Consider the following 10,812-nt stretch of genomic DNA (forward strand, 5'->3'; position numbering starts at 1 on the left):
AGGCCTCCAGTATCTTGCAGGTCCTCTTTAGCATATGAAAGTTCTTTTGAAAATTTCCCTTTTCCTTACCTCTCCCAACTCCCAAATATATAATCAGCCACTCCTCACAACCCCAGTGCAGCTCCTCCTGCCCACAGGTCCTGTCTCTGTGCTTTAATAAAACCACCATTTTGATCAAAGAAGTCTCAAGAATTCTTTCGTGGTCATGGGCTCCAGACCTCACCCCACCAAACCTCACCTGTACTCCAAAACTACATCATTTTGACGTGCCAATAGCTGTTTAATCAGTAACAATATCAAGCACATCTGTATAAATTCTCCTTTGGCGTAGGTCTGCCGAGCACCAGGTCCCATGTGGGCTCCATTATATTTATTATTTCTTTGCAGGTGCACAGCAACCTTACAAAGTAGGTGATATTCTTCCCATTTTACAGATGGAGACACAAAGCCTCAGTGCAGTGACTTGGCCAAAGTCACATAGTAGCGGACAACCTAGGACTGACCATAAAGTCAATGTGATGGTTAAATGGTTGCGAAAAGAGGGATCCAGGAAGGTTTCTTTAAGGAGGCAGACCATGAACTGGGCCTCATGCGGTGGACAGAATGACAGCGGGAGGAGTAAGGCCATCTGGCAAAGTCCAGAGCCTGAGCAAAGGCCATCAGATTACTTAAAGCTTAAAATTTGTAGGGCAAAGGGATTAGCAACGAGGGAATGAGTCATAGATGGCAGGCAGGGAGAATCGGGGACAGCTCGGGTCCTTGGAGTCCCGCCCCCGCCCCCTGCACTGCGGGGTTCGAGGCTCCGCCCCCGGCCAGCCCCTTCTCGACCAGATACACTCCGAAGCAACCCGCGGAAGCCCCGCTCCCCTCTTCCGGGTTCTAGCCCTCACTTCCCGCTGGGCCCAGGCCCAGGCCCCGCCCCCGTCTGGTCTGGGCCCGTCCGACCAATCCGCCGCGCTCTGCCCCGCCCCCTGCCCCGCCCCCTGCCCCGCCCCCTGCCCTCCGGACACAATCAGAATCAGCCTTCCTGAGTCCGCTCGGGCCCCGCCCCTCCCGCCGAGATCACGCCCTGATCACGCCCCTTCGCGGGCGGGCCCCGCGGCCCTGCCGGCTGGCCCCGCCCCCCCAGGCCCCGCCCGGTCCAGCCTCTTTCCGAAGCGGCTCCGGCGGCCGCATCCCCGGCGTCTCCCGCGCGCGCGGAGCTGCAGCCATGGCCGTCGCCGCTGAGGGCGCCCGCAGGAAGGAGCGCGTCCTCTGCCTGTTTGACGTGGACGGGACCCTCACGCCGGCTCGCCAGGTAAGGCCCCGACGTTCAGCGCCTCCCATCGGGAGTGTCGCGCGGACGCTCAGAGGCCCAAAGTGGTGACCCCGGGGCCCTCCAGGACCGAGTGTGGGATGCAGCGGTCCGCGGCCCCTGACGCCCCACGGCCGTCCGCTGGGAGTGATGGGGACCCGGTCCCCACGTCGCAGCCCCCGAGCACCTGCGCCCACCTCCTGCCCGGGAGCGTCGGGGCGGGTGGGATGCTGGAGGGAGGAGGCTGCGAGCGGGGACCTAGCTTCCCTTCCCCAGCTCAGGCTTCCTCTCGCCGAGGCCTGGTCCCCGACGCCCCCGCCTCCCCAGCCCCGGCTCCCGCCCCTAAGACACACCTGTGGCCCGAAGCTGGCTTCCGAGCCCAGGGTTTTAGACGGGGCTCGACACGCGCGCCCAAGCATCGGAACCGAGTGCGGGGGCTTGGAGCCATCCCACCCGACCTCTACAGGCCTGGCCTAGGTCTGGTTCTCAAGTTCCTCACCCACGTTACCTCCCAGCCTCCGTTCTGGAGGGAAGTAGGGCTTCTGTACCTTTTCAGATGAGTTTTGGGCTCCGCCCACCTGGAGGTGAGCATCCCGGGCCCAGCGTGGTCACTGTGAAGGTATTATGGCCCAGGGAGGGTACAGCTCTTCTGAAGACTTGTCACTATGTTGATCCTCCAAATTCTGCTCCACGCTCAGTTTTTCTAGCTTTACCTCTCACCCTAGGTGACCCCCTAGACTGGTCCTCACCAGCTGGGTACATAAAAATAAACAGGCCTCTTGCCAGTCCTGAGGGTATTCCGCTCTCCAGTCGGGCCATAAGGAGAACAACTGGGATCCCCTAGAGCAGGGAGCCATAGGGCTGAGCTTCAGGGCAGAGGCTGATGGGAGGCCAGGTCTTAACCTCCTCTCTTAGGTCCTGAATGCACCCCCCTGCCTGCCCTATGAGAGGGCCCTGGGTTAGGCTCTGGGGGCACAAGAAGGAATCAGGGTGCCCTCCCTCCACGGCCCTCAGGGATGGGAGAAAAAGGACAGTAGAGAGAGGGCAGCAAGGTCTAAGGCACAGCCTCAGTCCCTCCCTCTGACCCTTTGCTCCACTGACCCAGGAACCTGTACAAGAACACTGTGTTATTGCTGTCCACCGGTGTTAATACCAAGCCCTATCCTTAGTGCTTTTTTAAAAGTTAATTTTGGGGGTGCCTGGCTGACTCAGAAGAGCATGTGACTCTTGATCTGAGGATCATATTCTAGCTCCAGGTGGTATAGAGATTACTAAAATAAATAAATAAATAAGCTAGAAATAAATAGATAAATAGAAGTTAATTTTTAATTAGACACATATTCAGGATTCTCCTGTAAAGCATGAAAACAGAAGGCTAAAGTCCTCTCTGACTACATCAGAATCCCAGGCCAGCCTGGGTGGTTGCCTGTTGTGGCTTCCTTCCAGATCTTCATCTAGATTTCTGTTTTCTCAGAACAATATTAAGCAGTTTTTGTGAGCCTTTCCTTTCCTTTTTTTTTTTTTTTTTTTTTTATGAGTGATATATTGTGTGTGCTTTCTGCAACTTGCCTTTTTTTTTTTTTTTTTTTTTTTAAGATTTATTTACTTATTTTACAGAGGGGGCGGACAGGGGAAGAGAGTCTCAAGCAGACTCTGCATTGAGCATTGACCTGGAGTTGGGGCTTGATCTCAGGACTCTGAGATCAAGACCTGAGCCGAAACCAAGAGTCACTTAACAAACTGTACCACCCAGGCACTCCCTGCAACTTGTTTTTGGCAGTTAACAGCATGTCTTAGGGGCTCTCCCCTATTGGAAGCACAGGCCTGCCTTACTCTGTGTAACCACAGTATAGTATTTCAGAGCAGGTATTTACCATTCTCTGGTTGACAAGCCTGAGTTGTTTGCAGGCTTTCACTATGGTAAACCATACCTAGTGAACTTCCATATACACCCAGGCAAGAGAAGTGGAAATTCTGGGTGACAGGGTGCATGCATAAGTTTTCATAGATCTTGCCAAACTATCCTCCAAAGTGGTTGCACCAATTTACACTCTCACTGGCAGCATTTGATATGGTCATTCAATTCACTGTAGGCACTGGCAGCTTTAAATAGCTGAAAGTCTGAAAACATGGAGTGTAACTCATTAGTTTTCACTTCCTTGGGGAATCCTCATGTGATTAGTCACCAGCTAATTGCTTGTTCGATTCCATGAAGTATCTCATTTAATCTTAGTAGTGACCACCTCCATAGCAACAGGTTGCTACTTTGATCCCCCTTTTATAAATGAGGCAGTCACTAAGGCAAAGAAAGCAAAGCCAATTGCTCAAGATCAGCTTGCATTTGAGACTTGGGCCAGCATCTGAACCCATTGCTTCTAATTTTGAGGTCTGGCTTCTAAACCTTGAACTAGCTCAGATTCAGATGGAACATGGGCTCCCTGGATTCTGAGCACTGAGTGAGGGCCGAGTGGAGGTCCCAGACATGCTGACAGCCAGAAATCTTGTGCTTTCCCACCCAACCCCCTGCAGAAAATTGACCCTGAGGTGGCTGCCTTCCTGCAGAAGCTGCGAAGTAGGGTGCAGATCGGTGTGGTGGGCGGCTCCGACTACTCTAAGATTGCTGAGCAGCTGGGAGAGGGGGATGAAGGTAGGAGGGGCACCCAGAGCCAGTGCCACAGTCTGGGTGGAGGTGGGGAGTTCGGGAGTTCGGGAGGTCCTTGGACCTGTGTGCCTTCAAAGACCCAGCCCCGCTTATGTGGGGCAGAGGAAGTAGAGGAAACAGCCAGATCTCTCCATCACTGATGCATAGTGAGCACGGGCCATGTGCCAGGCACTGTGTCAGGCTTTGGAGAGAGGGCAGGGAACAAAGCCTGCAGAATCATGCCCTGGGATAGTTTACATCCTCAGCTCTCTCGGCTGAGTCTCTTGTGTTTACTCTTTAAAATGCGCATGGTCAGATTGAAAATGACCATGTGTTGACTTCTTTTCATTGCATGGTCACAACCACACATTAGGGTGGGCACGGTTATCCCATTTAATAGAGAAGGATTCTGAAGGCCCCCCGGGGACCCAGAGCATCTGTTCACAGCTGAGTTCCCATCTCAGCTCAGTTGAGGCAGACCTCACCAGTCCTCAAACCAGAAACTTGACTTTTCCCTTTCTCCTCACCGCCTTGTGCATTCTATCAGCCACTCTGGAAATATCTCCCTGTGTGTCCACGTCTGCATCTCCACCGACCCATCCAGCCACTTACTGTGGCAGCTAGAGCTGATAACTCCCCCCATGCAACCAGCCTTCCAGAACACTGATGGAAACTGGAAAACCCAGCGGCACCCCCTGGGCCGTCGAGCTGTGGGAGCACAATGGAAATGGCGCCCTCTGCTGGGGAGTCCGGGAAGCCTTCCAGAAGAAGAAGCGGGATCTTGGAGCGGGAAGGGGAAGTGAGGGGAGGGCCTTCCAGGCTGAAGGACCCTTGTGAACCAGGGCCCAGAGACTGACTGGCTTGTTCGCTTGTTTGGGAAAAAAGCTGAAGGTGAAGAGCCCAGGAAAGCAGGCTTAAAATGGAACAAATGGGCTTTGAATGGCAAACCAAGGAGTGTGGCCTTTATCCCCGTACTTGGCTCTGGGTGGTCTCACACTCTCTTTCTTCCTGGCTCCTATGTACCCCTGAAGTCATCGAGAAGTTTGATTATGTGTTTGCTGAGAATGGGACAGTGCAGTATAAGCATGGACGACTGCTCTCCAAGCAGGTCAGTACTCCCCAGGGCCTTAACCTGGGACCCTTTTTGGTAGTGGCACACCCCATGGGGGCCTTTGTCCTGGGATGGGGGAGGGTGTGTGCCCACCACACTCAGAGCCGCATGTTCCCTACCCAGACCATCCAGAACCACTTGGGGGAGGAGCTGCTGCAGGACTTGATCAACTTCTGCCTCCGCTACATGGCTCTGCTCAGACTGCCCAAGAAGCGGTGAGACCCCTCCCAGCCTTGCATCCAGCCTCCCCCGCCCCACCGCCACCCCAGGCCCGAGGGAGGACAGGGGCAGGTCTCTCAGATGGGACCTGTAGGTGCCAGGGCCCCAACTTATTGGTGTGTGGATTCTTGTCCCGAGTGAGGTCCAAGGAGGCAGTGGTCCCAGAGGGGGCTGGATTTGAATTCAGGGCCATTCTTCTCTCTGGTTCCCTGCCCTCCCTCTTGCTCCTGTGACCATCAGTGGAACCTTCATCGAGTTCCGGAATGGCATGCTGAACATCTCACCCATCGGCCGGAGCTGTACCCTGGAGGAGCGAATCGAGTTCTCCGAACTAGACAAGGTGCCACCAACTGTGCAACCTTAGGCTATAGGACCTGGGTCATGCGGCCTCTCTGGGCCCTTGCTTTCTCATCAGCAAGATGGATCGGGGGGTAGGGGGTGGCGTTCTGATTCAACCAATACCCTTTGGGACAGCCACCATGTGCCATGGTGTGGACACTCCTGCATCTTTCCCATATGGCTGGTTTCCCTCCCTTGGTGAGCAGCACCAGCAGCCACCACTTAGCCAAGGACATCATCTCTACCTTCCCACCCATGTGGAGCCCAGCAGTAATACCTCTTAATTCAGCCTCTGGAGTGGTCTCAAATCTGTTCACCTGTGTGTCTCTCCCCCAGGCTACTCCCCCCCCCATAAACCCTTGCCAGTCTGTCCTCCAGTGGTGCCACTGAGAGCCTTTTAGAGCCTGTCATCCCTATCCACTCCCTGCTTGTAAGGAGTGGGCAATGCTGCAACCCCTCCTATGGTACCCTGCGCCCTGAGGGGTCTGCCCAGCTCGGGTCCACCCCCTTCAGCCTTCTCCGTGCATCTGTTCTTGGAACATTCCAGTATTTCTCTTGCCTTTGGGTATGCTGCCCCTGCTAGACCTTGACTTGCATTTTGCTTGTCATCCCCACCACTCACCCGGCCTTTTCAGGAATGGAGTAAGTCCACCCATCCAAGGCTCTTCCCACTGGTGTTCTCTCTGGCCTTCTCTCCCCCTTGCTGTCTCCACTCCAACCACATCCTCCTTGCTGATTCTGGAGATAGCAGATGGAGATGGAGATAGCCACTTGGGGGCTGTGCTTCCACCTTGAACACATTTCCCTCTGCTCATCCCCTCCCCCTCTTCACATCTGCTCAGGTCACTTTCTCATCCATTTAACATTGCACCCTCTGCACTTCCTGCTTCTCTCCTGTCTTATTTCTCCCCAAGCAGCCATCACCACCCACTAATACACTCAATCACCTACTTTTCAAATCTTGGTTACTGTGTGTTTCCCCCACTGAAGCTGTAGGCCCCTTAAGGGCCAGGATTCCTGTGGCTGTTCACTGCTGGACCCACTGTGCCTGGCACGTGCTCAAGAAATACGTTCTGAATGAATGAAATAGGTGGTGTTGTCCCCATTTTATGAATGAGGAAACTGAGGCTCAGAGAGGGGAAATGACTTGCCAAGGTCACATAGGGAATTGGTTGCAGAGCAAAGATTTAAACTTGGAATTCCATCTGCTACCCTCTGATGTTTCCCTGAGGGTAGGACTCTCAAGGTTGCTCACTGACGCCCACCCCTGTTCTGCACTCCATGTCTCAAGGATTATGGTAGGCACTGCCCATAGGCATGGAGGCTTTTCTTTTTGGGGTGGTGAAGACTGACCACTGACCAAAGGCCCTTCCCATACACATATTGAGGGATGGCCTCTACTCAGGCTACCCAGTTTCGATCTCAGCCCCACCTCCTGCTTGCCGAGCAGCCTAGAAAAGTGGCTTTACTACCGTGTGGCTCCGTTGTCCCATCTATAGAGTGGGGGATAAGCACAGTCCCCATCCCATGGGCTGTAATTACTGGGCAAGGTGGAAGTCTGACACAACACTGACCCTTCCCACAGCTCCCAGGGTCTTCACTTGTCTTTCTGGCTCTTGTTTGCCCCAGTATGAGGGGAGGGCACAAACTTCCTGATCTGTGTGACCTACACCAGCCAGGATCCCATGTAAGTGTTCTATTCTCCTTCAGTCCTTCAGATCCCAAGGGCAGATAGTCAGTCCCCTTCCTTGGATGAGGACACTGAGGTCAGAGGCTAAGTAACTAAGCTCAGGGTCACAGTGCTGGTCCTTGCTAAGGCTGGACTTGACACACGGGGCCATCCAGTGGTCAGCCTGATTCTCCAGAGACAGGAGATAACAGCCATCCTGGGGCACCCTTAACTCTAACCCTGGGCCCATAGAGTGGCCTCTGGTGGGGACTCTTAACCTCCCTGGGGACCCACCTGCCTGCTGGGACAGCAAGGGTACAGTAGGCAGGGGCTTCACATCCCACTTTTCTGCTTTTCTAGGAGAGGGAGGAAAAGAGGGTTCATTCATTACCTCTCCATCCTTTAGCCCAGGAAATAGGCTCAGAAAAGTCACACAACCAGGCCTGGAACCCATGGGGCCTGCCTTTCTCTCTCATATTGGGTCACATCAGGCGTTAAACTCATGTCCTTCCTGGCCCACATCAGGCCCCAAACCACTGGCCACTGCCTGCCTCTCTCCATTCCAGTCCTACCCAACTTGGACTGACTGAAATGCAGGGCTAGCACTCTACTCCCCTGCTTCAAAATCTCAGTGGTTCTCAGTTCCCCCAGGATGTGTCCAGACTCTCTCCCAGGCCATCTGTGAGTTGGCTGTCCTATCAGGCTCTCGCTGCTCCTTCGGCAAGGTGGGGACTGCCCCTGCACTGCGCGATCCTTCCACCCGTGTGGTGCTGGCCCCTGTTAGCATGGCAGCCAAGATGCTGCCCTGCTAGGCCCTGCATGGCTGTTTGCCCGTGGCCCCAACAGGGCCAGGCCAGGGGTCCTTGGCCTAATGAGCAAATGCCTCCTTAGTCCAGGTCTGCAGATCTGCTGCGGACTTACAAGGTCCTGACCCAGGAGTGGGGTACAGCAGGGGACTCCTCAGCACTGCTGAGTCCCCCAACCCCCTGCACATAGGAGGTGCCCAGTCCACGTCGCCGTGTGGCTGGTGCTGTGGCTATGCCTGGCATCCTGCTGACCTTCCAGCACCCACTGCTGTGCTGTAACAGGGCTTCACCTGCTCCTGGCTCCTCATGCTCCTCTCTCATGTCCGATTTGCTTGTTGAGCTGGGGAGAGCAGTTGGGACTGAGCCCTGCCCTGAGGTGGACCTTGGGACTTGGGCCTGCCCCATCCCCTCAAACTCCTCCTCATGCCTCCACTCCAAGGGCTCCTTTGGATACCCTGACCACACCCCCATTGGCAGGTTCCGGCCAAGTTCAGTCACAGACTTCTGGATTCAGGCCCTGGCTCTGCCACCAAGGCTGGATGACCTTGAATAAGGCACAGCCATTCACTGAGCCTCGGTTTCCTCATCTGTAAAGGGGGGGTCACGGTATCCACCTCGGAGACCCTGAGCTCCCACAGTTGTGTGCCCAGCACAGGGCCTGGCACACAGCAACCCTCTGAGCCTCAGTCTGTTCCCTCCCCACCTGCAGAAGGAGAAGATTCGCGAGAAGTTCGTGGAAGCCCTGAAAACAGAGTTTGCTGGCAAAGGGCTGAGGTTCTCTCGAGGTACATCCATCCATTCATCCTGGGAAGGGTATGAGAGCCTGACACAGAAGCCAGTCCACGGCCTCGCTCCCAGTGCCTTTAGAAAGCCTTCCTGCCACCCCCCCACCCGGTCTTACCCACCGAAACCCAGTCCACACCCTGCCACCCTCCTAATTGCTCAGGTCAGAAAACCAAAGCATCTCCCTCAGTGTTTCTCCTCACCCTTTCCCAAGTGCAGTCCACTAGCAAGTCCCAGGGCCTATATCCAGAATGCTTCTTGAATCTGACCACGGTTCACACCTCTGCCAAATTAGTTCTTGGACTCGGGCTAACTAACATAGCTGTCCTCCCACTGCCTAGTGTCCAGAGGGATACCCCTGCTCAGAGCCCTTCCTGGACCCCAGGGCCTGCATGGCCTAACCCTTTCCCTGTCCCAGCCTTCTCTAGTGCTGGGAAACTCCATGCCCTTCTCCACCATAGCAGGCAAGGACTAGGCCTGATTCCCCGCTATTGCCACTCTGGCTCAGCCCTTAGTACCACCTCCTGGAAAGGTCTCCCCAGCAGTGCTGGTCTGGCTTGTTGACTGCCTGTTCTCCCCACACCAGGATCACAACTCAGTGAGAATCCTGAGTCTCCCATGCCCTGTGGCTGGCTCTGAGCAGGCACTCAAGGGTGGTTGAATGAATGAATGAGTGAGTGAATGAATGAATGAAGCACCTTGCCCAAGTTCACCCCATCGGCCACCCCTCTGTTAGTCTTGTCTACCACCCCCCCACAGGAGGCATGATCAGCTTTGACGTCTTCCCCGAGGGCTGGGACAAGCGCTACTGTCTGGACAGCCTGGACCAGGACAGCTTCGACACCATTCACTTCTTTGGGAACGAGACCAGCCCTGTGAGTGTGGCGCATCCAGGTGCCTTCCACCCCAAATTGTGCCCGGGTCAAAGCTAGGACGCAGGGCAACAGAGCACATTCCCAGGAGACTCCCTGAGAACAGCCTGTGTTCGCCAACCCCATTACACAGATTGGAAGACTGGGGCCTAGCGCTGGCTGGTCACTTGTCCCATGCCACACAGAAAATCAGGGCAGGTCTGGTGAAGACTGAAAAGATGGGGTTCTGGGTGGTTCTGAGGGGTAGGGGGAGAGGCAGCTCTGCCGGAGCCAATATGGGGAAGGGCCCCATGCCAGGGTGTGTGATGGGCCTTAGCCCTGGGCAACTCCTCCAGGTACCACATATGTATGTGTCTTCTCTGCCCTTCATTGTGTGCAGGGTGGGAATGACTTTGAGATCTACGCTGACCCCCGGACCGTCGGCCACAGTGTGGTGTCCCCACAGGATACAGTACAGCGATGCCGTGAAATTTTTTTCCCAGAGACAGCCCATGAGGCGTGACCAGGGCCCATGCCTGCTCCTAGGGACTGCTTCTAGGGATTTCCTGAGAACTCCACCCAGGCCTAAAGAGAGCCCCTGACCCTGGTGTTGGGTGGGGTGCCAGGGCCCCTCTGGCTCAGGATGCCTGCCTCATTACCTACCGCAAGGCCCACCTTGATGGGGCCAGGGTCCGCGTGGATAACCGTCCCCAGCCGGTCAGCGCCCAGCGGGACCAGCTCCGCCCTCCAACCCGACAGCCCTGGCTACAGCTGCTGCTTGTACTTGTAAACAGAACAGATTTCTGTCTATGCCGGGAGTAGGCATGTGCTTGTGTTCGTACGAGATAGAGCCCACCCTGCTTATCTGTCCCAGGCAGGGTGCAGAGCACTGGGGAAGGTGTGTATTTGCCAGAACTTTATCTCACAAATATTAAAGTTCCTGGAACAAGGTATGGTGTCCGTTCTGTCTGAAAAATTGGCCCGTCTCAGGTCATGTTACAACCGCACTTAACAGATGAGGGAACCGAGGCAGAGATGGCAGGGACTCCCCTCACCCCTCTGCCGGGTCACACAGGATGTCGTTGATGTGCTTGAGGAG

At 55.2% G+C, this 10,812-nt stretch overlaps 1 protein-coding gene across 1 annotated transcript; it reads left to right on the forward strand.

Annotated features, from left to right (window-relative positions):
* Window positions 1-1,131: 1,131 nt before the first annotated feature.
* PMM1 (phosphomannomutase 1) lies at window positions 1,132-10,664 on the forward strand. Its single transcript, XM_038550419.1, has 8 exons — window positions 1,132-1,297; window positions 3,824-3,941; window positions 4,967-5,043; window positions 5,170-5,261; window positions 5,506-5,605; window positions 8,789-8,864; window positions 9,622-9,737; window positions 10,114-10,664. Exons 1-8 carry the CDS (start codon window positions 1,211-1,213, stop codon window positions 10,234-10,236), a joined length of 789 nt encoding a protein of 262 aa, XP_038406347.1. The 5' UTR covers window positions 1,132-1,210; the 3' UTR covers window positions 10,237-10,664.
* The last annotated feature ends 148 nt before the right edge of the window (window positions 10,665-10,812 follow it).

Source organism: Canis lupus, chromosome 10, assembly GCF_011100685.1.
Source record: "Canis lupus familiaris isolate Mischka breed German Shepherd chromosome 10, alternate assembly UU_Cfam_GSD_1.0, whole genome shotgun sequence".
Classification (NCBI taxonomy): domain Eukaryota; kingdom Metazoa; phylum Chordata; class Mammalia; order Carnivora; family Canidae; genus Canis; species Canis lupus.